Source organism: Chiloscyllium punctatum, chromosome 44, assembly GCF_047496795.1.
Source record: "Chiloscyllium punctatum isolate Juve2018m chromosome 44, sChiPun1.3, whole genome shotgun sequence".
Lineage (NCBI taxonomy): Eukaryota > Metazoa > Chordata > Chondrichthyes > Orectolobiformes > Hemiscylliidae > Chiloscyllium > Chiloscyllium punctatum.
In genome coordinates this window covers 59,469,897-59,497,830 of record NC_092782.1, presented here as the reverse complement: position 1 = coordinate 59,497,830, position 27,934 = coordinate 59,469,897, and the positions used below count along the sequence as shown (strand labels likewise).

Here is a 27,934-nt window from a genome sequence, read left to right as displayed (position 1 = left end):
GAAAGTACATAGAGACCTTCACTGTTTTTCTTTTATTTTTCTCCTTTTTTTAGGTGGAATTGTGAATTGAGGCTAGAGTTAGTTGAGCTTTGAAAACCGCGTTTTTTAAAAAAGAAAACAAATGTAAATGTTTGCTGTTGGTGACTGGCCTGGAGGACAGTGCATCTTAATTACTGAGGAACAGTGTTCCCAATAAGGAAAAGGGTAGTTCAGCATCAAGTGCTGCTGTGCTCTGGGATGGCGTCTGGTTGGATGTTCAGTTGGTCAGTCAAGGGAGGACCAATGCTAACCAGCCAACCGCAGAAAATGTTGATTAAGAAAAGAAAAGGAAGGGAGAGAATTGGTTCTGACTGCCTTCGGCAGCTGGAAAATGATTTTGGAAGCTTTACAACTAGCTGCTCTGTGTTACTTGTCTCTCTCTCTCATCCAGTTAGGCAATTGTTGAATGTTCTGAGAAAAGAATCCCAGTCTGTAAGAAATAAGTAAATACTTCTGTTACCTAGTGAAACGGTTTGCATTCACCGGTGATGATAAAATTAGATGTACAGTTATATACCTATGGACAATTTATTATCCAAGAATTGAAAAGGCAAATGACAATTCTTTTTTTTTCTTTGTAATTTATCTCTTAACTGTTTCTGTCTGTCAGTTTGTCTGTGTGACTGAGGATTATGATCAAAGATTAAGTTTAAAGTATATTTACTGGACGACCTTGCCATTTAGATTTGTTGCACTAATGCTATAGTATTAATAAATCTGTTTTTTTTGTTTAAGTTATAAACTTTGTGTCCAAGAACTGTTATTCATAAATTCTGATTAGGGACAATTGGGCATGGTGGCTCAGTGGTTAGCACTACTGCCTCACGGCACCAGAGACCTGGGTTCGATTCCCGCCTCGGGCGACTGTCTGTGCGGAGTTTGCACGTTCTCCCCGTGTCTGTGCGGGTTTCCTCCGGGTGCTCCAGTTTCCTCCCACAGTCCAAAGATGTGCAGGTCAGGTGAATTGGCCACGCTAAATTGCCCATAGTGTTCAGGGATGTGTAGGTTAGGTGTATTATTCTGGGGTAAATGTAGAGGAAGGGGTCTGGGCGGGTTTCTCTTCGGAGGGTTGGTGTGGACTTGTTGGGCCGAAGGGCTTGTTTCCCCACTGTAGGGATTCTATTATATTCTATATCAAATCCAGTGATTGTGAGGCTGATTTGCTATCCCTGTGCCATAACAGTGACATGAACAGGTTGACCATGTAATTGCTCGACTTATAACCCTGGTAGTTATTGGTAATTTTTTTCTTACTATAGGCATGGCTGATGCTGGCTGGACCAACATTTGTTGCCTGTCCCTAGTTGCTCCTTAAGCAGGTGGGGATGAGATGCCTTCTAGACCTCTGCAGTCCATGTGGTGTGGGTTGACCACAGGAGAGAATATCGTTAGGGAGAGAATTCCAGGATTTTGACCCAGCGACTGTGAAGGAACGGCAATATATTTCCAAGTCAGGATGGTGAGTGGCCTAGAGGGAAACTTGCAGGGGGTGATGTTCTCATGTATCTGCTGCCCTTGTCCTATCAGATTAAATGGTCCTGAGTTTGGAAGGTGCTGTTTGAGGATCTTTGGTGAATTTCTGCAGTGCATCTTGTAGATAACACACACTGCTGCTACTGAGCGTTGGTGGTGGAGGGATGTGATGCCAATCAAGGGGGCTGCTTTGTCCTAGATGGTGTCAAGCTTCTTAAGTGTTAGAACATAGAACATAGAACATTATAGCACAGTACAGGCCCTTTGGCCCTTGATGTTGCACTAACCTGTGAAACCAATCTGAAGCCCATCTAACCTACACTATTCTATTACCATCCACATGTTTATCCAATGACCATTTAAATGGCCATCCAGGGCAAGTGGGGAGTATTTCATCACACTCCTGACTTGTGCCTTGTAGATGGTGGACAGGCTTTGGGGAGTCAAGAGGTGAGTTACTCGCTGTATTCCTAGCTTCTGAACTGTTCTTGTAGTTACTGCATTTATATAGTGAATCTATTTCAGTTTCTGATCAATGGTAATCCCTACGATGATTGTAGTGGTGGATTCAGTGATGATGCCATTGAATGTCATGCAGCAGTGATCAGACCGTCTCTTATCGGAGATGATCTTTGTCTGCTATTTACGTAATGTGAGTATTACATGCCACGTTTCAGCCCAAGCCTGAATATTGTCGAGGTCTGGCTGCATTTGGACGTGGACTCCAGTATCTGAGGAGTTGTGAGTGGTGCTGAACATTGTGCAACCATCAGCAAACATTCTCACTGTTTGCAGTGGCTGGAGAGGTTGATAACCGAGGACCCGGTGTTAAGGTAAATGGAATAAGAACCAGGAGACAACCTAAGGAAATATTTTGCAAAGGATTTGAAACTCATTGCTTCATAGGACGGTGGGTACAATTTAATAATAGCCTACAAAATAGGAGTTGGATAAATAATTGGATTGTAGGGATGGAGTCAGAAATGAGGCAACCTGAATTGCTCTTTGAAAGAGCTAGTTCATGCTCGATGGACTGAATGGCCTCCTGCTGTGATGTAATCATCCAGTGACTATACTCAGGGACCTGATCAGCATTGAGAACTCGTGATATAAAGGATTAACTGTGTATTGCAAGGTACAACAATACTCCATTGTGTTGCATCACTAGATTATACACATAATCATATTTAATGTAATGAAGAAAATTGTTCCCATTTATTTTTCTTTAAAAGCCTGGTAGAAGAGGCAAGATTCACAGCAAAGGAAACAGTGCAGTTGAACGAAGTAAGAAAAAGCAAGTTAAATCAGGAAGGACTGGTTGGCTGGCATTAATTTGACGAACTGTATTCAAGAGACGACTAAATATAGCATTTGGGGCGAATGGGATCAAAGGTTCTGGGGAGAAAGCAGGATTGGGCTATTGAGTTGGATGATCAGCCATGATCGTGATGTAATGGTAGAGCAGGCTCAAAGGGCCGAATGGCCTCCTCCAGCTCCTATCTTCTATGTTTAGTTATTTCTATATGAAGGGAACTCTATAGTTTTGTAACAAAATGAGACATTGATTTGAACCCAGAGCAGATGGAGGGAAAAGCAAGGTAGTGTGGCCACTTAACATACCTGGAAGAACATTGTCATATTTAGGAATACATTTTGTTGTCGGAGATTGGGTCGCCACTAAGTCAATGATTTCTTCAGTTCCCGGGGTGGTCTGTATTGGTGTGGCCAGATCTTCACTTTTTACACTGCACACAGAGTAACCTTCCTCCAAATCATCGTTCAGCGAATCCAGAGTTGTCTCAAAGAACAGAATGCATTCCTTTTCCTCGTGAGACATATAGCTCATGAAGTCATCATCCTGCAGATAAAGTCCAATGGGGAGTCAAAAAAAAAATGCAGGAATATCAAATTGTAAAAGAAACGTACACAGCAGAGAGATAAGGTCTTCAAGGCCGAGGTATAGACATTCACTCAGTAAGAGAATTGAGCTGTGGGGAAAATGCAGGAGAATGGAGCTGATGGCGATCAGATCAGGCACAGTCCCATTCAATGGTGGGGCACACTTGATGGACTGAATGGCCTACATCTGCTTGTGTCTCTTATGGCCCTTGAATATTTCAAATGTGACCCTTTGGCAGAACCGGCGAGAACTGTACGTACTCCTTGAATATAACTTTCACTTTGTAACATTACACGATAGTGACTACATTTCAGGAGTACTTTATTGACTGCAAATTGCCTCGGAACATCCTGAGAAGGTTAAACCAGCATCAGTCCCCTCTGAGAGAGCAGCCCATGGTCTGGTAGGACTATGGTGACTTCTTACTAGCCCAGTGGCTTTACCACTATACCACCATCTCCCTGGTCAGACTGTGGCACTTACCAGATTGGAGTTTCTGGACCTGGAACCAAAGCCACTGTCACCACTTCCCATTCTTCCCACACTCTGAAGCTTGTTCCTAGGCGTAACGTCAAAGTCCATCTCAGAATACCTCGACTCTACTGGCATTTCTGGTCTACTCCAGCAACAGAAGGAATTTTATGTTGAATGTTAGTATCAATGTGTATCCCTGCTGTTCCTTCCAATGGAATCGATGTCTCCTGCAGGGAGTGAAACAAGAGTTCTGAAGTGAAAACTCTCAGCTCACAATATCAGGGGGTGATATGTCTGAAAAGACTTGATTATAAGCTTCCCTCACTCTTTGACACAATAATATTGGAACATAGGACATAGGAGCAGGAGTAGGTTATTTGGTCCTCCAAGCCTACTCTGCCATTCAATAAGATCATGGCCTTAACTCCACTTGTCTGTCCATACCCATCGCTGCCTTCGCCTGCTGTAACACGGCACTCCCCAATGCCAGATAGATCAGAAGATACTCTAAAACAGAGGTGGCCAACCTAGAGTTAATTGAAGTGTATCGAAACAATTAATACAGGGGGTTTGGTGGCTCAATGGTTAGCACTGCTGCCTCACAATGCCAGGGACCTGGGTTCAATTCCACCCTCGGGCGACTGTCCATGTGAAGTTTGCACATTCTCCCCATGCCTATGTGGGTTTCCTTTGGATTCTCTGGTTTCCTCCCACAGTCCAAAAATGTGCAGGTTTGGATGGATTGGCCATGCTGAATTGCCCATAGTGTCCAGGAACGTGCATGCTAGGTGAATGAGCGATGGGAAATGCAGCATTACACAGCTAGACTATGGGGGGGGGGGGGTGTTAGTCTGGGTTGGATGCTCTTTGGAGGGTCAGTGTGGTTTCAATGGGCTGAATGGCTTTCTTCCACACTGTAGGGATCCTATGATTAGGGGCACATATAGTAAAGGAACTATTTCTCCTAACAGAGAGGCCAATAACTAGGGGACACACATTTTAAGTGATTGGTGGAAACAATGAGAGGGGAGGAATGCGTAGGGCAATGGAAATCTGGAACCCACTGTCTGAAAGGGTGGTCAGGGCATAAACTCTAATCACATTTGAAAAAAACACTTGGATATGCAGATGAACCCACCTAACTCACAACACTACAGGCCAAGAGCTAGACAGGAGCAAAGCAAATTGAAGCTGGATAGTTCTTTTGTGGCTAGCATGGACGTGGTGGGCTGAACAGCCTCTGTCTGCACTGTGACTGACTGTGCTTCTATCCCAAGGTTAACTTCCTGGTTTGGGAGCATTAGTTGTTTTAAAGCTGAGTCAGCAATTGGAAATTGATGGTGGATTGGGTGAGGGAGAAGACGCTGTCATCAAGCTTGAATACTGCTGATTGGAAAATTGAGCCATATGCTGGAGTCAATCCCTTTCATCCCACCCTCATCAGGATAAATGCAAGAATGTCAAATTTCAAATGGTCACATCAATTTAGATGACAGGAGAAAAAAGTGCCAATTGCTTGGCAAGCTGACTCTGATGGGTCAAGAGATTGCCACATGGAATCCAAACAGGAACTAATAGGTTCCTCAGGTAATTCATAAACAGGTGAAAGGCTTGAGCAGATTGCTTTTGTTTGCAGAGACCTGGCCCCCTCTGTAAAAATACATATGGTTTCTAGCAAGTGTAAATGATCCAGTTTCTGAGTTTGACTTACTTGGTTGTTATTATGAGTTGAAGAATGTGCTGGAAAAGCACAGCAGGTCAGGCTGCATCCAAGGAGCAGGAGAGTCGACATTTCGAGCATAAGCCCTTTATCAAAACCTGCCCGAAACGTCGATTCTCCTGTTCCTCGGATGTTGCCTGACCTGCTGTGCCTTTCCAGTGCCACATGTTTTGACTCTGATCTCCAGCATCTGCAGTCCTCACTTTCTCCTTGTAGCTATTGTGACAGTCGGGATTATTCACTGTGTGCTGCCCAACTGCAGAAACTCCTCTGGCAGTTTGTTTTGAGTTTGACGGGAACAGGATGGTTGTATCAGGTCTGTAAGGATGTTTAGCGCCTGGTCAGATTTTTGCTGCAATGATGGATCTCCACCATCTTTGTATCTCCAAGGCTAGGAGTACAGCAGCGAGTATCACACTTCATGACTCCCCAAAGCCTGTCCACCGTCTACAAGGTGTGGTACTGGAAAAGGTACAGTCGGTCAGGCAACAGTTGAGGAGCAAGAAAGTCAACATTTTGGGCAAGACCTGATGAAGGGTCCAGCCTGAAATGTCGACTGTCTTGCTCCCCTGATGCTGCCTGACCTGCTGTGCTTTTCCAGCACCACACTTTACTGACTCTGACTCCTCCAGCATCTGCAGTCCTCACTATCTCCAACCATCTACAAGGCACTAGTCAGGAGTGTGATGGAATACTCCCCACGTGCCTGGATGGGGGCAGCTCCAACAACACTCAAGAAGCTTGACACCATCCGGGACATAGCAGTCCACTTGATTGGTACCACATCCACAAACACCCACTCCCTCCACCACCGACACTCAGTAGCAGCAGTGTGTACTATCTACAAGACGCACTGCAGTAATTCACCAAAGATCCTCAGACAGCATCTTCCAAACCCATGACCACTTCCATCCAGGGCAGCAGGTAGATGGGAACATCACCACCTGCAAGCCACCTACTTCCTGACTTGGAAATATATCGCTGTTCCTGTCACTGGGTCAAAATCCTGGAATTCCCTCCCTAAGGGTCTACCTACAGCACATGGACTGCAGTGGTTCAAGAAAGTAGCTCACCCCCACCTTCAAGGGACAACTAAGGACGGGCAATAAATGCTGGGCCCAGCCAGACACGCCCACATTCCTAAAAAACAGTTGGAATTGTCCTTTACGGTCTCTTTATTAAAAGAGACCATTCGGCCCATTATGTCCATGCTAACCAAGAAAGAGCTATGCGGCTTTATTTTGCTTTGCCACTTCCCAGCTCTCAGTACTTCTGTCAATTCACCTGGATAGCCAAGTGTTTTTTTTTAAATGTGATCTGGGTTTTTTGCCTTTTCAATTGAAAGCTTTACCAAGCCTTCAAATCTCAACAACTTTACAATGTTTACTTGTTAAACCAATGACATCATTTCCAGTCAAGGCCAGGCAAGAAAATGACACAAGCTCAGATCCCAAACATTGCTTCCTACTTTCACCATTGAGCAACAAGATATATTTATAACATGCCAAGACACACTGAGGTGACCACAAACATCTGGAGTTATTTCGTATTGGTTTGACGGCGCAATGTTTTGTCTCAACCAGCTGCCCAGTTCCCAATCTGCTGTAGCTTGGTTGTAATCCCTTCCGTTCACTGTTGCAGAGGGACAGAAAGCACCATTTACACAGTTAGGGGAAAGGACATCAGTGCCACTGTAACAGCATAACATTTAACATAGGAGCAGAATTGGGCCATTTGGTCCATCGAGTCTACACTGTCATTCAGTCAAGGCTGATGTGTTCCTCAACCCCATTCTCCTGCCTTCTCCTCAAAATCTCTGATCTCCTTACTAATTGAGAACCTATCTATCTCTGTCTTAAATACATTCAAGAATTTACCCTCTGCAGCAATGAGTTCCACAGATTCACCACCCTCTGGCTGATGAAATTCCTCCTCACCTCAGTTCGAAAGGGTCATCCCTTCACTCTGAGGCTGTGCCCTCGGGTCCTATCTCTCCTTCTAGTGGAAACATCTTCTCCTTGTCCACTGTATTCAGACCTCTCAGTATTCTGTAGGTTTCAATCAGATCCCCCCCATCATCCTTCCAAACTCCATCGAGTACAAACCCAGAGTCCTCAATCGCTCCTCATATGATAAGCTCTTCTTAGCTGTTGGTAGATTTAGCCTTGTTTGACTTGCTACTCTTCAGTATTGTTCAGTCTTTGATGAATCCAGCTCCTCTCTCATCCAAATACATGGATAGGAAGGATATGGGCCAAGTGCAGGGAAATGGGGTTAGCGTGGATGGACATTTTGGTCGGCATGGACTAGTTTGGGCTGAAGGGCCTGTCTCCATGCTGTATTAAATTGAATTGTATTTATTGTCACATGTTCCAAGACATAGTGAAAAGCTTTGTCTTGTGAGCAATACAGATCAGACGGTTAAGTAGTACAGATAGTAAGTAATAGATAAACAGCAGCAAAACCAAAAACACAGGTACAGGTGAATGTTAAGAGTTTGTGAGTCCATTCAGTATTCTAACAACAGTAGGGTAGAAACTGTTTCAAAACCAGCTGGTGTGTGTGTGTTTAGGCTTCTGTACCTTCTCCCCAGTGGTAGAAGTTGTAGAAAAACATTGTCAGGGTGGGATGGATCTTTGAGAATGCTGGCGGCCTTTCCTTGACAGTGGGCCTGGTAGATGGATTCTGTAGATGGGAGGTTGGCCTTTGTGATTGTCCGGGCTGAGTTCACCACTCTCTGTAACCGTCTCCAATCTTGAATAGTACAGTTGCCATACCTGGTAGTGATACATCCAGACAGAATGCTCTCGAAGGCACACCTATAAAAGTTGGCAAGGGTATTCACCATCATGCCAAATTACCTCAGCTGCCTGAGGAAGAAGAGACACTGTTGGGCCTTTGTAGCCAGTACATCCACATGAAGAGTCCAAGAAAACTTGTTGTGGATGACCACTCCTAAGAGCTTGACACTCTCCACTCATTCCACCTCTGTGCTGTTAATGTGTAGGGGACATGAGTAACATCCCACTGAAAGTCAATAATGAGTTCCTTGGTTTTGCCAGCATTGAGAGCTAGGTTGTTCTCAGTGCACCATTTTTCCAGGTCTTCCACCTCCCCTCTGTAGTCTGTTTCATCGCCATCTGAGATTTGACAGACTATGGTGGTGTCATCAGCGAACTTGTAAATGGCATTAGTCTGGTATTTGGCGACACAGTCATGGGTATGCAATGAGTACAGTAGGGGGCTGAGTACGTATCCCTGGGGGGGCTCCAGTGTTGAGTGTTAGTGAGGATGAAATATTGTCCCCAATCTTCACTGATTGTGGCCTGTGGGACAGGAAACTGAGGATTCAGTTGCAGAGAGTGGGAGTTGGTCCGAGATCACTAAGTTTAGTAATCAGTCTCGAGGGGATAATAGTGTTGAAGGCTGAACTGTAGTCAATGAGTAGGATTCTTCCGTAGCTGTTCTTGGTGTCAAGATGTTCTAGGGAGGAGTGAAGGGCAAGTGATATGGCATCTGATGTGGATCTGTTGATTCGATAGGCAAATTGGAGTGGGTGAAGAGTAATGGGGAGGCTGGAGTTGATTAATGCCATGACCAGCCTTTCAAAGCATTTCACGATAACCCAAGTTAGGGTCACTGGGCGTTAGTGATTGAGACATGCTGCATGGGCCTTCTTAGGCAATGGGATGATATTGACCTCTGGAAACAGGCAGGGACAGGGGCCTGCTGCAGGGAGAGGTTGAAGATGTCCGAGAAGACCTCTGTCAGTTGATCTGCACATGCTCTGAGTGCACGGCCTGGTACTCTGTCTGGTCCCATCACTTTCCTTGGATTCACATGAAGGAAAACTGATCTGACCTCTGATGCAGTGACTGTTGGGATAGATTCATCAGGGCTTGTCAGAATAGGTGTTACCTCTCTGCCGAAATTCTGCTCAAAGTGAGCATAGAAGGTGTTGAGACGATCCGGGAGGGAAATGTCACCATCTGCTGTCTTGCACTGTCTCTTTTTAGAACCTGTGATGTCAGACTCTATGACTCTGCAGTTGATCAATGGCAAAAGTGAGGACTGCATGATGTGTGTTTCCTAATTAAGGGCTTTTGCCTGAAATGTCGATTTTCCTGCTCCTTGGATGCTGCCTGACCTGCTGTGCTTTTCCAGCACCACTCTAATCTAGATGTTGATCAATGGACCACTTCTCATGGCAAGTGAAATTCCAAGGGCCAAGCCACAGAAGGTGCAGTTCTTGCTGTGGGTCAGTGAGTAGTAGCATGCTGTTGGTGTCACTTTGCGTTGCAAACCTGCATCCAGCCACCTGAACTAACCAACCCTCACTGGGGATGTTAGCATCAGTGGGAGCTGGTATCGCAACGTTACTGAGTTTAATACTCATCACCATCAGTCTGGACACTGGGCTATGATGCTTCAATGATTCTTACATGTCAACACTAAACGGTCAAGGTGGCACAGTTCAGTTGGAGTTTTATGTGGTCACCCTATTATAGGAAAGATGTGAACACATTGGAGAATGTGCAGGAGCAATTTACAAGAGAAATGAGAAACTTCAGTGATGAGGACAGACTGATTAAACTGGGACTGTTCTTCTCTGAGAGAAGGTGGTTGAGAGAAGACTTGATTGAGGTTTCAAAACCATGAGCGGGCTGGATGGAGTAGATGGGAAGAGGTTGTTCCCACCTGTAAAACAAATAAGGAGGAGAGGGCAATAATTTAAAATAAACAAAGCGAGGTTAGTGTGAGGAAAATCCTTTCCACCCAGCAAGTAATTTGGGTGTGGAATGCGCTGCCTGGAAATGTAGGAGAAGCAGATTCAGTTGGGGTACTCAACAGGGGCACTGGAGCGTTACTTGTGTGCAGGGAAATGGGGAAAAGGCAGGAGGTTAGCACTAGGGAATAGAATCAGTGCAGGTATGATGGGCTGAATGGCCTCCTCCTGTACAGTAACAATTCTGTAGTCCACACAACAAACTGGGGAAAGGGACCCAGTAGGCTTTAAGAATATTGATACCAGTAAGTGCATGTTTTGTGTGTGTGTGTATGTGTGTGTGTGTGAGTGAGAGAGAGAGAGAGACAGAGAGAATATGTGTGTGTCTCTCTCTCTCTCTCCTCAGAGGTCCAAACATAGTTATTGTCAGAAAATTATAGGAAACTGAACAATTTTTACACATGAGTCATAAGTTCATCAGCAGGTTGTGGAGGTTTATCCAGGATTTTAAGCAAACAGCACATCTGACTATCCAGCAAAACAATGTCACAAAATTGTTTCAGTAAACAAAGACAGAATGTCAAAATTATTTTGCAACTCCAAGAACTGTCAATTATACAACTGTATATGTGCGTGTGTTTAATAACGTACTCTTTCACAGGATGTGGCTGACAGAGACAAGGTCAGAATTTGTTGACCATTCCAAATCGCCCTTGAAATGAATGGCTCGCTCGTCCAATTCACAGGGAAGTTCAGAGTCAGCCATATTGCTGTGGGTCTGGAGTCACATGTAGGTCAGTCACATGTAGGTCAGACCGGGTAAGGATGGCAGATTTCCTTCTCTAAAGAATATTAGTGAACCAGGTGAATTTTTGTAACAATCGATGATAGTTTCATGGTTACTTGAACCGGACCTGAAATATTAACTCTGATTTCTCTTCAGAGATGCTGCCAAAACTGTTGAGCTTTTCCAGCAATTTCTGTTTTTGTTTCAGATGTTAGTTTCGTGGTCACATCACTGAGTCTAGCATTGTGTTCTTGATTTATTAACCACATTTAACTCCCACCAGCTGCTCATGAACCTATGACCCCAGAACATTAGCCCTCGTGCCTGGACTACAACGTTTTCAGTCTAACATATCCCTCCACTACAAACATAGCTGCCTGTTTAAAAGAACAACAAACATTTAAAAGAAGCTACTTAATTATTTAAAACAAAAGCAGAAATTGCAGGAGAACAGTAGGTCTCGCAGCATCTGTGGGAGTGAGAAAGCAGAGATCATGTTTCGGGTCCAGTGACCCTTCTTCAGAATTTAATTATTTGGTTGACTTATACAGCAAGTGCTGTGTTTCATTTACTCTCCATGAGCACGGAGACTGTCGAGATATACAGGTGGTATTGCGCATGGCCCTTCTATAGCACTGGGTATTAATTCAGAAGCACTGCAGTATTGCGGTACAAACCCTGTTGATTGTGTTGAGGTGATGTCCCTGTCCAAAAAGGTAGCTGAATGGTGATCGATTATGGAATGCAATTGTGTCAGGTGCTTAGCTACCTATTCCCGCTGCCCAGAATGGCCAAGTCGCTGGGTTGTAAAAACAAGACGTGGAGGTGCTGGTGGCGGACAAGGTCAGAGGTCACACGCGACACCAGGTTCAAGTCCAACAGGTTTATTCAAAATCACAATCAATCAGACTGAGAGGGGGCAGCGCTCCGAAAGCTTGTGACTTCAAATAAACCTGCTGGACTGTAACCTGATGTCGTGTGACTTCTGACCTTGTGTAAAAAACAAGGGTTGAGGTGCACTCTTAAAAAAATAAATGGAGCTCATTCACTGTTGACATAATCTTTCTCTGTCATGTCCTGCAGAGACAATGGAAGGCTGATAATGTACATGAATTCCAGGTGATGCACTGAGGTTGCTAAGGAGTGAAAATAAACACAACCCATAACACCATGTGTTCAATCCATAATTGTTCTGCATTATTCATTCGTAATGCATCTCACGTTGTGACAGTACACACCTATGAATTAACTGAACACTGTTTATGTAGCTGGGTGTCAGGGTCAAAAAAGAACCTTTACTGTCACTCATGTCTTGATGCAATGCGAAACGATGCCATAATTCTGAATCACACATTATTAGGAAGAGCAGAACTATTTTTTCGCTCGTGCACTGCTAAAGATCCCCAGACAGCACCTTTCGTACTCACAACAAGGGCAGCAGATACATGGGAACACCACCCCAACAAGTTCCCCTCCAAGCCACTCACCATCCTGACTTGGAAATACATCGGCATTCCTTTCCTCTGCCCGTACTGCAGTTGTCACCCTCAGGATAGTTGGAGTTGGCTGGATACTCATTGAATACCAACCTGAAGCAAGAAATCAATTTTATCTTTCCTTTACTGAACATGAGGGCATTGACGACGATTGTATTGCTCCCGTCAACATCATTGTGTTGGTCAAATGGAGGCCATTCAGCCTAGCATGCCTGGACTAGCTCGACAAAAGAGCAATTCATCCAAAGACAATCACTACCTCTTCCATGCAAACCTGCAATTTTTTCTTCTTCAGACTGTTATACAACATCAATCCTTATCCAGTACCCAGCATCCAATTCACAATTGAATCTGCCTTTGCCATAGTTTCAGATGGTGAACTCCAGATGCTAACCAATCACTGCATCAAGAAGACTTTCCTCATGTCATCTTTGATGCTTTTGCCAAATGATGTCCCCTGGTCCTGGATCCTTCCACCAATGAGTACAGTTTCTCTCAGTAGATGTTTGGTCCTGATCCCTCATGGTATTGACCAGCGTGAATATATCCTCGCTTTTCCAACGTGAACAACCTTTCAGTCACCAACCCTTGCAATGACAGATCTTCCTAAGCCTCACACCCTGCTCTGCACCCTCTCCAAAACATTCACATCCTTCCTACAGAGTGATGCTCAAAATCAGACACAACCCTCCTGCTTGTGGCCAAGCCTGTGCTTTGTAAACGATTCATCATCAACAGAGACTTGGATGATACAGAGCCTGAGCATTGCTCAGGAAAACAATAACACCAAAGATTTTCATTTTGACCTCATCAGGAAGAACTGTAAGAATGCCACAAGAGAACAACAAGTTATATTACACTGGAAGACAGCGCTGATTATTCTTCACAACATCCTTGCAGACTGAAATCAGCAATCTCAACCCAAACTGGGATTTCCACGTATTCTGTAAGATGTATACAACTTTATATAAGAACATAAGAACTAGGAGCAGGAGTCAGCCACCTGGCCCCTCGATCCTGCTCCACCAGTCAATAAGATCATGGCTGATCTTTTCATGGACTCTGGTCCACTTACCAGCCCAGTCACTGTAACCCTTAATTCCTTTACTGTTTAAAAATCTATCTTTGCCTTAAAAACATTCAATGAGGTAGTCTCAGCTGTTCACTGGGCGGGGAATTCCACAGATTCACAACCCTCTGGGTGAAGAACCCATCAATTACTCACGGTAGCACTGTGTACCTAAAGCAGCCACATCGTTCCCATTCAGTTGAAAATGGCTATTTGTTTTCTCCCTCTATAATCACTTTGGACTTCAAAGCTAGAGCTAACCCTTTGAAAGCTTGAACATCCGCTCCAATGTTTGGTTTGCAACTCCGGAGTGAGATTAATTCAACAAAACGTCTGAAAAAACACTGGATAAGCAGAGAGCTGCTGGTGAAAAGCACCTGAAATGTGATTCCACATACGCTGTTTCTTGTTTTGAATTAATGCAATGTAATGAGTAGATTAAAGAACGTTTACTCAAGAGAGTTCAGAAGAGATGAGAGAAGGAGTAGGCCATTCAGCCCTTCAAGCCTACCCCATTCTTTAAAGGTCATGGCTGATCATCCCCACATCTTAACTCCTCTCTCATGTCAGCTCCTCTTAGCCCTTACCTCCCCAAGATTTCAAAAATCTATCCACCTTCTCTTTAAATACTTTTAGTGATCGAGCCTCCAACTCAATCACTGAAGTGATCGAACAACTCTTGGGGGTAGACAATTCTAGACATTCGCTACCCCTTGGGAGTAATCATTCCTTTGCAACTCAGTTTTAAATGAGTCTCCCCTTCTCCTGTAAACTATGTGCCCAGTTTGAGAGTCCCTCACTAGTGGAAACATCTACTCCCTCAGAAATTTAGCAACTGCAGAGACAGATGATGCATTTTGAGTCCGTTATAAGTCTTCTTCAGGAAGACCTGTAAATAAGACAACACAACATTGGTGCAGAAATTAGGCCATTCAGCCCATCAAATCTAATCTAATCTAAAAAAATCTGCTCCACCATTCAATCATGGCTGATAAGCTTCTCCTGCATTCTCCTGCTTTCTTCCCGTAACCCTTGACAATCAAGAACCTATCTATCTCGGTCTTAAGTATACTCAATGACCTGGCCTCCTGTGGCAGTGAATTCCATAGATTCCCCACTCCCTGGCTGAAGTTTCTCCTTATCTCTGTTCTAAAAGGTCTTCCCTTTACTCTAAGGCTGTGCCCTCAGGTTCTAGTCTCTCCAACCAATGGAAACATCCTCCCAACAACCACTCTGTCCAGGCCATTCAGTATTCAGAGTTCCTGCTGAGTTCCTCCATCTGTGTTTACTTCAGATTTCCCAAATACTGAGTTTTTTGTTTTTACCCCATCAAAATCTTATCGGTTTCAATAAGATCACCCCACGTAATCTAAACTCTTATGAACAAAGGAGAAAGTGAGGACTGCAGATGCTGGAGTATTCCTGAAGAAGGGCTCATGCCCGAAATGTCGATTCTCCTGCTCCTTGGATGCTGCCTGACATGCTGCGCTTTTCCAGCAACACATTTTCAGCTCTTATGAACAAAGGCCTAATCTATTTAGCCGTTCTTAATAGAGTCATAGAGATGTACATTACGGAAACAGACCCTTTGGTCCAACTCGTCCATGCCGACCAGTTATCCCAACCCAATCTAGTCCCACCTGCCAGTACCTGGCCCATTTCCCTCCAAATCCTTCCTATTCATATACCCATCCAGATGCCTTTTAAATGTTGTAATTGTACCAGCCTCCACCACTTCCTCTGGCAGCTCATTCCATACCCGTACCACCCTCTGCATGAAAACGTTGCCCCTTAGGTCCCTTTTATATCTTTCCCCTCTGACCCTAAACCTATGCCCTCTTGTTCTGGACTCCTCCACCCCAGAGAAAAGATTTTGTCTATTTACCCTATCCATGCCCCTCATGATTTTATAAACATCGATATGGTCACCCCTCAGCCTCCGACACTCCAGGGAAAACAGCCCCAGCCTATTCAGCCTTTCCTTATAGCTCTAATCTTCCAACCCTGGCAACATTCTTGTAAAATCCTTTCTGAACCCTTAAGTCAACCCTTTTATCCCAATCGAGTGAATCTCTTTTTGAACAATCTCCACTGCCAGCATATAATTTTATTAAATACAAGGATCAAAACTGTACACAGTATTCCACAGGGTTCATTGGACCTGTTTAACAGATCCACTGGGAGTGAATTTAATCTTAGATGCATTGGATTTCCAACCAATTTCACATCCAATCCTGTGTTATTTTTCCAGTTAAACCTGTTTAGGGATTAAAGTCCTGGAGTCCCAGGAGAAATCAAGGAATGTTTTCCCGCAATTTCTGTGGTGCCTGGGGCCAACAGAATATACAGCAGCTTCTGGGAGGGCACAGAAGGAGATACAGTGACTTTACAAAGAAGTAGAAATTTTAAAGATAATGACCAGAGATGTCAGACCCCCAGGTGGGTATACCCCAGGGTTTGATCCCTGATGAAGGGCTCATGTCCAAGACGTTGACTCTCCTGCTCCTTGAATGATGCCTCACCAACTCTGCTGTCCAGCATCTGCAATCCTCACTTTCTCCTGGGGTCTGAAAGGAGCCAGGGAAGCAGGGCAGTTCCCTAAGCAGCCCACCCCAAGAGTGGAACCCCATGCTCCATCACCAAGGGGCTAAGCACCAACAGCAATAATATATTACCAATGCCATTGGATCCAACAGGTTCCAGTCCCTGACAGGCTTCCCACCATTTGCAGGTGGGGAGGTGATGGTCTAGTGGTGTTATCGCCAGACCATTAATCCAGAGACTTGGAGAAAGTGAGGACTGCAGATGCTGAAGAGTCAGAGTCGAAAATTTAGTGCTGGAAAAGCACAGCAGGTCAGGCAGGAATCCTGATGAAGGGCTTATGCCCGAAACATCAACTCTCCTGCTTCTACCTGACCTGCTGTGCTTTTGCAGCGCCACCCTTTTAGACTCTATTAATCCAGACACCTGAGTAATGTTCTTGGGGACTTGGGATCAAATCCTACCACAGCAGCTGGTGAAATTGGAATTCAATAAAAATCTGGAATTAAGAGTCAAATGATGGGAATGAAACTGTTGTAAGGAAAAGCCCACCTGGTTCATTAATGTCCTTTCGGGAAGGAAACTGCCATCCTTCCCTGGTCTGGCCTACATTTGACTCCAGACCCACAGCAATGTGGTTAACTCTTAACTGCCCTCGGGCATTTAGGGATGGGTAATACATGCTGGCCCACCCAGCAATGCCCATATCCCGTGAATGAGTTTTACAAAAAAGACCTTCCACCCTGATCTTTCAGGAAAAGATGCCACAGGCTGGGTGGAGAAGGCCCACCTCCCATTTTCCACACCATCACAAAGTTTCAGTTTCCATGGAGACTGGTCCAAGACATAATTAAAAATGAGGAGGTAAAGGTAACGTGTGTGAATCAGCCATTGCAAATCCACTAGGGGATGGAAAACCGTGACTCAGTCCAGCTCCGATAAGTTGAACACAGAAAACCAGAGACCATTTGCTATTGCCAAGTTTGCATTGTTTGTTTGTGAATATTGCCCGTCCCAGAGGGCAGTTAAGAGTCAAACACATTGCTGTGGGTCTGCAGTCACATGTAGATAATTTTTATTATATATATTCCCTACAGTGTGAAACAGGCCTTTCGGCCCAACAAGTCCACACCGACCTTCCGAACAGCAACCCAGCCAGACCCATTCCCCTACATTCACCCCTGACTAATGCAACTAACATTATGGACAATTTAGCATGGCCAATTCACCCAAACTGCACATCTTTGGACTGTGGGAGGAAACTGGAGCACCCGGAGGAAACCCACGCAGATATGGGGAGAATGTGCAAACTCCACACAGACAATCACCCGAGGTGGGAATTGGACCCGGGTCCCTGGCGCTGTGAGGCAGCAGTGCTAACCACTGAGCCACTGCGCTGCCCACAAAGACCAGGTAAAGATGGTAGATTTCCTTCCCTAAAGGACATTAGTGACCCAGATGGGCTTTTCTCCTTCGCCACGATTAACAACCCCTTTGTCCTTTACACAGGGCCTCTACACCATCTACACCTTTGTGCCCCAGTAGAGAAAATAATCTATTTTCCGAAACTTTTCAGTTCTGATGAAGAATTATTTCGGACTCCATGTTCACTCTATTCCTCTCTCCACAGACGCTGCCAGACCTGCTGAGTTTCTCTAGTACTTTTCGGTGTTTGTTTCAGATTTCCAGCATCTGCCTTTATCCATTTCTCCCCTCTCAGCCCCAGAATATCGCAGCCTCTCTTGACACTTTGCTACGAAAATCTGGGGTGAAAACAAGGAGGTGATTTCCCCCACTTCCATTGCCTGTCGATATTGAGACAGAGTTCAGCAATGTGGGAAACTATAACACAGAAATCAGTGTATCATCTCCAAACAGGAGGAAAAATCGGCATTTTTAAAGAAACACAGCAAACTGTGATCTATGGACAGATACATATACTATATATATAATATATTTGGTTAAAAACCTATATAAAGTTGCCATAGTCCAAACAGACCAAAGGGCTTATTAGGGAGAGTTGACTGGTGGTGGTTTAACCCAAGGGTCACCACCCCTTAGGTGAGGGGAGAGGTTGAGAAGGAGTGTCCTTCATGGAAACCTCTGTTGGTGTTGGAATATTTATCAAGAGCCAGCACTTTATTAGTCTGTCCAAGATAGGTCAGGGAACGGATCCTTGCACCAGCATTAAGATTTGTAAACTTGCAGTTATAAAAGTTACGAGAAATTCATCCCAAGGAGTTGGGATGTGTATTTCCAAATCAGACAATGACTGCTCTGTTGATTCTGGATACTGGATCCACCCAGAGGTGGACAGGGATGAGAGGCCATTGAATTTTCACATTGCCACAGTACAGAAGGAGGCCATTCGGTCCATCCTGCCTGGACTGGCTCTTTATGGTTACCCAATGTCAGTCTCCTCCTTCTCCCTTGCCTGGAAGCTATTTTAAAATAGCTGCATTGTAACTATGTATTTCCCTGATCAGCTGCTGTTTCAAACCAGACAGTCACTGGATGTGTCCTAAGACAGTCTAATGATCAGTGTCCAACACTCATCCAGGTTCTACATTCAAATTGTGGCTCTTTGCCTTTCCTCATGAATTCTCCAAAAGCAGAAAGGGAGCCAGTTTTTACTCGTTGCCTCTGTTTCCAACAGTAAACAGCCTCTCAACAAGTCTTCCTTGCTCACAACATTGACAATGGACAGGAATGGGAAAGCAAGTAAACTAGTGTTCGTTTACTTCTCAGTTCGACATCAAACCCAACGGTGTGAAAAATCGGACAGGGACAGCTGTGCTGCACCCTGGCTCTGTCCACTCTCACCCCCCTTACACCCCACAGCACAGTGTCCACTCTCACCCCCCTTACACCCCACAGCACAGTGACCACTCTCACCCCCCTTACAACCCAGAACAATGTCCACTCTCACCCCCCTTACACCACACAGCAGTGTCCACTCCCACTCCCTCACACCCCACAGCACAGTGTCCACTCTCACCCCCCTCACACCCCACAGCACAATGTCCACACTCCCCCACCTTACACCCCACGACAGTGTCCACTCTCACCCTCCTCACACCCCACAGCACAGTGTCCACTCTCACCCCCCTTACACCCCACAGCACAGTGACCACTCTCACCCCCCTTGCACCCCACAACAGTGACCACTCTCACCCCCCAACAGTGTCCACTCTCACCCCCCTTACACCCCACAGCAGTGTCCACTCCCACTCCCTCACACCCCACAGCACAGTGACCACTCTCACCCCCCTTGCACCCCACAACAGTGACCACTCTCACCCCCCAACAGTGTCCACTCTCACCCCCCTTACACCCCACAGCAGTGTCCACTCCCACTCCCTCACACCCCACAGCACAATGTCCACTCCCACCCCCCCCTTATACCTGACATCACAGTGTCCACTCCCACCCCCCTTACACCTGATAGTACAGTGTTGAATGTTGACTTGTGGCATGTGTTGAGTTTAACGATGGGCACCATCAGCGAAACCATTGCCCTTCAGGAATGTCAGTGCTAGCTGGTGAGTAACAGGTGGTCAGTGGCACTTTGTGTGGGCTTTAGGGAAGGTTAAGGGAGGACAGTCTAACCCTGCGCTCACGCAACATTCACAAACATGGACTGAGGTGATGGCATAGCAATCAGGAGTAGCCAGTCTGGCTGATTCCCAGTGTGGCAAGGGATTATGTACTGTCTGTGTTCAATCTCCATTCACAGCTAACCTCGTACACAGTCTATGGAACCATCCGAAGAATGTTTCCACCAGTATTCCTTGGTGACTCATTATATTAACCAGCTGAGCCACTGAACAGATCTAATGTGTCATGACACACATTGGCCTGAATATTGTGGTAGCAATGACAATGAAACTGAATGTGCAATATCATTGCCTGCTTGAAATTGGCAGCAACACTGGAACCTTACAGTCCAGAGAAGCTTCATAAGGCTGATCCCGGGTGTGAAGGGACTGCCTAACGATGAGAGGTTTGCCTAGGTTGAGCTTATACTCATTGAAGGCTAGAAGAACAAGATGCAATCTTATTGGAAAATCCAAGGTTCTTAGAGGACCTGACAGGAGAGGTTGTTCTTCCGAGTGGGACAGTCCAGGATCGGAGAGCAGAATCTCAGAGGGAGATGTTGTCCCCTTAAGTTGGAGATGAAGGATTCTTTACTGCAGAGCACTGCCAAAGCTGTGTCGGGAAGGACATCCAAGGCTGAAACAGATAATTTAAAATCGGTCGGGGATGACACTACTGTCATAGGTTTGATCTCAAACAACAACGAGGTAAAAACAATGACTGCAGATGCTGGAAACCAGAGTCTAGATTAGAGTGGTGCTGGAAAAGCACAGCAGTTCAGGCAGCATCCGAGGAGCAGGAAAATCAACGTTTCAGACAAAAGCCCTTCATCAGAGAGCCTGAAGGGTGGAGAGATAAATGAGAGGAGGGTGGGGGTGGGGAGAAAGTAGCATAGAGTACAATGGGTGAGTGGGGGAGGGGATGAAGGTGATAGGTCAGGAGGGAGGGTGGAGTGGATAGGTGGAAAAGAAGATAGGAAGGTAGGACAAGTCATGGGGACAGTGACATTCCAACTCAGCACTGTCCCCATGACTTGTCCTATCTGCCTATCTTCTTTTCCACCTATCCACTCCACCCTCCTCCCTGACCTATCACCTTCATCCCCTCCCCCACTCACCTATTGTACTCTATGCTTCTTTCTCTCCATCCCCACCCTCCTCTCATTTATCTCTCCATCCTTCAGGCACTCTGCCTGTATTCCTAATGAAGGGCTTTTGCCCGAAACGTGGATTTTCCTGCTCCTTGGATGCTGCCTGACCTGCTCTGCTTTTCCAGCGCCACCCTAATCTCAAACAACGACGAGACAATACAGGAAAGAGAGTGAGTGCTTTCGCAAGAAAGTGCAAAGACAACAATCTCTCCCTCAATGTCAGCAAAAGGAAGGAGCTGGTCATTGACTTCAGGAATTGGAGTGGAGAGTACAACCCCCATCACCATCAATGGTGATGAGGTGGAGATTGTTTTTTATTCATTTGTGAGACTTGGGCATCGCTGACTGTCCAGCATTGATAGCCCATCGCTATTCGCCCTTGAGAAGGTGGGGGTGAGTTGCCTTCTTGAATCACTGCAGTCCACTTGCTGTGGGTTGACCCACAATGCCTGTAGGGAGGGAATTCCAGCATTTTGACCCAATGACTGTGAAGGAACGGTGATATATTACAAAGTCAGGGTGGTGAGGGGCTTGGAGGTGGTGGTGTTCCCAAGTGCCTACCGCCCTTGTCCTTCTAGAATGGAAGAGGCCGTGGGTTTGGAAGGTGCTGTCTGAGGATCTTTGGTGAATTTCTGTAGTGCATCTTGTACACACTGCTGCTACTGAGCGCCGGTGGTGGAGAGATTGAATGTTTGTAGATGTGGTGCCAATCAAGCAGGTTGCTTTGTCCGGGATGGTATCAAGCTTCTTGAGTGGTCGAGAGTGTCAAGTTCCTGAGAGTGATGATCACCAATAATCTGTCCTGGTCCATCCCAGTTGACGCAACAGTCAAGAAAGTACAACACCAGCTCTACATCCTCAGGAGGCTAAGGATATTAAATATATCCACAAGGACTCTCACCAATGTTTATAGATGCACCATAGAAACTATCCTATCTGGATGCATCACAGTGTGGTGTGGAAACTGCTCTGCCCCAGGCCACAAGAGAGAGCCATGAACACAGCCCAGTCCATTACCCAAGCCACCCTTCCATCCATCTATACTTCCCACTGCCTTGGGAAAGCAGTCAACACCATCAAAGACCCCTCCCATCCTGGTTATACTCTCTTCCATGGGGCAGAAGATATAAAAGTTTGAAAACACGTACCAACAGATCCAAGAACAGCTTCTTCACCAGTGTGATCGGACTTTTGAACAGACCTACTAAATGTTAATGTGAACCTGTCTCTCTGCACCTTCTGTGCAGCTGTAACACTATGTTCTGCACTCTGTTCTACTACCCTGATGCTCTTTGTATGGTTTGATCTGCCTCTGTAGCACACAAAACAACAATTTTCACTGTATCTCAGTACATGTGACAACAATAAATCTAACCAACAATTCAAGGGTTATAGGGAAAAGACAGAAAAGTGGAGTGTGAGCTATCAGATCAGGATCTCATTGAATGGTGAAGCAGACTGAATGGATGACTGAGTGACTTCCTCTGCTCCTACGTTTTATAATTTAACCTGATTTCAACACTTTGCAAGTGATTGGATTGTTGAAGAATTCACTCATAAAAGTGTCCCTGAAACCCGGATATGCACAGTTAAACACAGAAACCCTGAAATTGTGGTCAGTAACAAATGTTATTGATTATGTTACTATCTTTCTCCGGAGGGTGTATGGTCAAACTCCCCTAAAGAACAACCAATTAGAAATCACTGAACTGAAGAAAACTTCACTCTTCCATCCCAGTTCTGATGTAAAAAGCATCAAAAAAGTTACCATTTTGAATGAGATGTAACCTTTTCAAAATGGTGTACAAATGTTATGCTTACTACTAAACAGCCTGACTGTGTCTGAAAATTTATATTTGCTGAATATCAAGTTTCAGGGTTGTGATATTAAAAGTTTAATATTTTTTTAAGATTTTTTTTGCATTCACTTGTGGGATGTGGGTTTTGCTGATTGGGCCAGTATTTATTGACCATCCCTGAAGTTTGAGAAATTTTATCTTCTATCTTAATGCATATCTACGTCCCAATTGTTTATTTCACTCTCTATAACATTTGCAGTTCAGAAGTGAAGTGATCAGCAGTTGCTCCTTCCTGGTTTACTGTCTGTGGGAATACTTCAATGTATTTGGTTACCTTTGTAGCTTGCTGACATCACAGCTGCTGCAGAGAATTTGGAGATCCCTTTAACTAGGCTGAAGATTCAAACAGCCTTCAGAAATAGGGGAAACCACCATAAAGATCGCTGAACACTTTTAGCCAGCTTTCTTTGAGGTTAACAGTACATGTTGTCATTTTACTATTGACTGCAAAATCCAGGTTGTTACATTTATAAATAGAATTGGATTTGGCAGTAGAACTAACTAGTGCCTTTGTTGGCAAGTAAAATGTATCCTTTTAGATATAATTTATGTCACCCTGTTCAGAGATACTATGACACACCATTGGAACAGGTGAGACTTGAACCCAGGTCTCTTGGCTCAGGAAGACTACCACTTTGTCATACGAGTGCTCTCAATATATCCCTTTATATTGAAAGAAAGTTTGTTTCAAAGGATTAGCTTAACTATTTGTCCATTTAATGGTGATTGAGACTGGCTTTAAATAAACTCTCCATAGTCTTAATGGATCATAGCGCTACTCTCTCATTCGAGACAGGTGACTTGGTGGTAGCTTAACCTGAGGGTCACCACGCCTCAGATGACGGGAGAGGTCGAGAAGAAGAGTCTGTCTTTGTAACCTCAGCTGGTGTGGGAACTGAGCCAATACTGTTGGCATCCCGCTGCATCACCAACCAGCCAACTGAGCTAATCAACAGTAGCATTTCTAGAGGTGAAAGTGAGTACTGCAGATGCTGGAGATCAGAGTCGAGTAGCATTTCAATATCCTCACTCCTTGCTTGGGATTGAAGTTGTTTTTCATGTCAACATTCTAAGTGATTTAAAAACAGCCCAACTGTTTCAAGTGGAAAAATAAATGGTAACTTTTAATTATTCCCCAGGTGAAGTTGTACATTAGAATGCCAAAAGTTTGAGTGTTATGGTATTTTCACGAATGTTTGTGTTTCAGCAGTTTAGCTTTGAGCAGGGAGAGGCATGCAAGTTCAGCTTAGGAAAACAAAAAAACTAGCAATGGCTGAAGTTTCCTTAGAATGTGACACTTGATCAACCTTATGCAGGTATCAATAGGAGCCCTGTTAATGTCAAGTGTCGCTCATTTGAACAGAACCTGCATTCCATTAAAAAAAACTGTGTTAATTTTATATAAAACTGTGCTTCTTTTTTATATATACTAAATATGAGCTTGAATTTACATAGCACCCTTTACATAGTGAAATATCCTAAATGTAACCACATAAGATTTGACACCTAAGTCACAAAGATATATTAAGACAGGTGACAGAAATAACTCCACAGAGGCCAGTATTCCAACTCCCTTTATTTACACGTGAATAGTACACGTGAACACTGGTTTGGCTCCCTTAGAGGCAGCTCTCAGAGTGAACAGAACCTCTGACACCCCTGTTTGTATCTGTCAGCCAGGACTCCCTGATTGGACCAGAGTTGACTGCCCCAAATCAGGGAACGCATAATCTATGAGGTTCATCTGGCTGACTTGATAACAACAACTATAGTGACTAAAAGTGTCGTCAGGGAGAATGGTATTTAAGGCTGAGATAGATGAGATTCTTGATCAGTCGGGGAATTAAGGGTTACAGGGTAAGGGCAGGAAAGTGGATATGAGGAATGTTGTATCAGCCTTGATCCCATTGGATGCCAGAGCAAGTTGGTAAGGCTGAGTGGTCTGCTCCAGTCCTATTCAGAGTCATAGAGATGTATAGCATTGAAACAGACCGTTTGGTCCAACTCGTCCACGCTGACCAGATATCCCAACCTGCCAGCACCCGGCCCATATCCCTCCAAACCCTTCCTATTCAAATACCCATCCAGATGCCTTTTAAATGCTGTAATTGTACCAGCCTCCACCACTTCCTCTGGCAGCTCATTCCATACACGTACCACCCTCTGTGTGAAAAAGTTGCCCCTTAGGTCCCTTTTATATCTTTCCCCTCTCACCTAAACCTATGCCCTCTAGTTCAGGGTAGAGATTTTGTCTTTTTATCCTATCCATGTCCCTCATGATTTTATAAACCTCTATAAGGTCACCCCTCGGCCTCCGACGCTCCAGGGAAAACAGCCCTGGCCTATTATATCGCTCCCAATAAAAAGCATACCGAACGCCTTCTTCAGTATCCTATCTAGCTGCAATTCCACTTTCAAGGAGCTATGAACCTGTACTTCAAGATCTCTTTGTTCAGCAACACTTCCTAGGACCTTACCATTAAGTGTATAAGTCCTGCTAAGATTTGCTTTCCCAAAATGCAGCACCTCGCATTTATCTGAATTAAACTCTGTCTGCCACTTCTCAGCCCATTGGCTCATCTGATCAAGATCACATTGTAATCTGAGGTAACCCTCTTCGCTGTCCACTACACCTCCAATTTTGGTGTCATTTACAAACTTACTAACTATACCTCTTATGCTCACATCCAAATTATTTATATAAATGACAAAAAGTAGTGGGCCCAGCACCTATCCTTGTGGCATTCCACTGGTTACAGGCCTCCAGTCTGAAAAACAACCCTCCACCACCACCCTCTGTCTTCTGCCTTTGAGCCAGTTCTGTATCCAACTGGCTAGTTCTCCTTCCATGAGATCTAACCTTGCTCACCAGTCTCCCATGGGGAATCTTGTCGAACACCTTACTGAAGTCCATATAGATCACATCTACCGCTCTGCCCTCATCAATGCTCTTTGTAACTGCTTCAAAAAACTCTATCAAGTTTGTGAGACATGATTTCCCACATACAAAGCCATGTTGACTATTTCTTAAGGTCTTACAGTTTACTGCCCTGATGCAAGTATATAATGTATAATCAGTCATGAATTGGGAATATCTAGGAATCTGGACTTTCATCAGGCAGTAATTACTGCTCTCGCAACCCATTCTCTTCAGTCTAAACATTGTCTTTAGGACATCTTCACTCTGAGAGTTGTCTGTATGGAGATCGGGAAGGAATACTGTCACCAGGCTGTTGGTTGACTGAGGAGGAATCAGCCCTGAAGTGGTTTACCTGCTCCATTAGCTCCCCAGGAAGGATACAAGTAAAACTGAGACTACAGATTTTAACATGTTCAAATTACCCTCATATTTAGAGAGTCTGGCCCTCTGTTTTTTTTTCCCAATAACTCCCTGACAGAGCATGGATTTCTGTTTCTCTCTGATACAGAAGCCGTGCACAATCTCCGTTCACTGGAAATCCAGCCCCCCTATTCATGGAGTCATTGCAAACATTAAAGATTTTATAAAGTATGCAAAGTTCCCTAATTTATCTGACTTTCAAATCCAAGTTTATAGAAAGCACAGACTAGGTTTCAGTACTGAACAAGAATCACAATTTATTACAAGGATCTAGCAACAAGTAAACGGTCATAAGCTGTCAGCATTTAATGCTACTAATTAAGACTCTAATCCCCTTATAAACTTCCACAGACATAGACACACACACACAGACACACACACACACGCACACACAGACACAGACGCACACAGACACACGCGCACACAGACACACGCGCACACAGACACACGCGCACACAGACTAACATTAATCAACAGAGGAGAAAAATGGGAAAAACAGTTTAGTTGTCTTTGTTTTGGGTTTTGTTGTTGAGATGATCTGCCGGCCACCACCATTGCTTTAATCATCTTTTTCCAGATGCTTCCACTAGTTGTTAAGAGACACAAGGTGGCTGGTTCACTTATTAAAAAGCCTCTGACTTCTGAGTTACAGATTACAGCGACTGTTGTAGGAAAGATAAAATGGCTTGTATGAGGTTTACAATGAGTTTTGACTGCAGAGAACAGAGAGACTATTTACGAGTTCAGGGAAGAACCAAATACTTTTTCCTCTCTCTCTCTTTCTGAAAGTTGTTCCCAGTTCCAAATTGTTCAGTTACCTGAGAACCAATCACAGATGCTGGCAGACAATAAGGTCTCTGTCATTGATAACTGTCATTAGTCCACACTCGCTGCCAAATCATCTGTAACTCAATCTTCAGTTGCTGCTTGTTCAATCATTTACACAATATCTGTGATGGGTGTCAGATTACTTTTTTTTAGACCTGCAGCCCCCCACCCCCTTTTAAACACTGGCTTTGACACAGTCGTCTTTTCTCATTTCAGTCCTCATATGTTTTTTAAACAACAAAAATAAATTACTTCAGAAGGACATAGTGATTGGATCCAGGTGGACCCTTGATTGGTGTTGTTAACCTGGGCCAATCAGGAAAGCCCTGGCTAGCCAACTGAAACAGAGGATTTATAATCTCCTCAGTTCAGGGGACTGACCCCAAAGCAAGCTGGCCATAGCCAGTGTGCTGTGCACAGGTAAATAAAAGGTGACTTGGTGACGGGATACCAGCCTCTGTACAGTTATTTCAGACAGGATCTCAAAGAGTACTGAACTTATAACATGCTTTACTGTGATGACCCTACACGGATTGCTTACATATTATCCAAACTTCCCACAAATGGGAGAACATTCCCAAAACTAAACAAGCAAATTTCCAAACACTAAAATAGAAATATAGAGATTTGTAGAACAGCAGAGCCCAGGTGGAGGCCACTTGGCCCATTTCCTCTGTGCTGGCCCTCTGAAAATTTGTACCACACGATGAAGGATATATAGGATAGCATATGTTTATAATGGATAGAACAGGTTATATAAAACATGGGCTGTAGGCTGGTTGCATTCAGTCTGCAATATTGTATGTCAGGTGGGTGTTAATTTGTCGCTTAATGACATAAACCTGGCACTGGGATCATGTAGTGTGCCAGTGGTTTTTTTTGCATGTAATAGGTGGGCGTGTGTGCTGCTTGAGAGCACTATCTTCAGATTGCCA

General features: G+C 44.6%; 1 protein-coding gene across 3 annotated transcripts in view; it reads right to left on the bottom strand.

The window, feature by feature from the left end:
* Nucleotides 1-27,934, bottom strand: part of LOC140467009 (proline and serine-rich protein 2-like) — a 64,223-nt gene that overhangs the window by 5,669 nt on the left and 30,620 nt on the right. For 2 of the 3 annotated variants that reach the window (XM_072563023.1, XM_072563024.1), the window contains exons 2-3: nucleotides 3,896-4,113; nucleotides 3,133-3,370 (exon numbers count right to left, since the gene is read on the bottom strand). In XM_072563023.1, the coding sequence (XP_072419124.1) occupies nucleotides 3,133-3,370; nucleotides 3,896-4,021 (364 nt within the window). In that variant the 5' untranslated portion in view covers nucleotides 4,022-4,113. The remainder of the gene's footprint in view (nucleotides 1-3,132; nucleotides 3,371-3,895; nucleotides 4,114-27,934) is intronic. The other variant, XM_072563025.1, reaches the window with a different exon arrangement.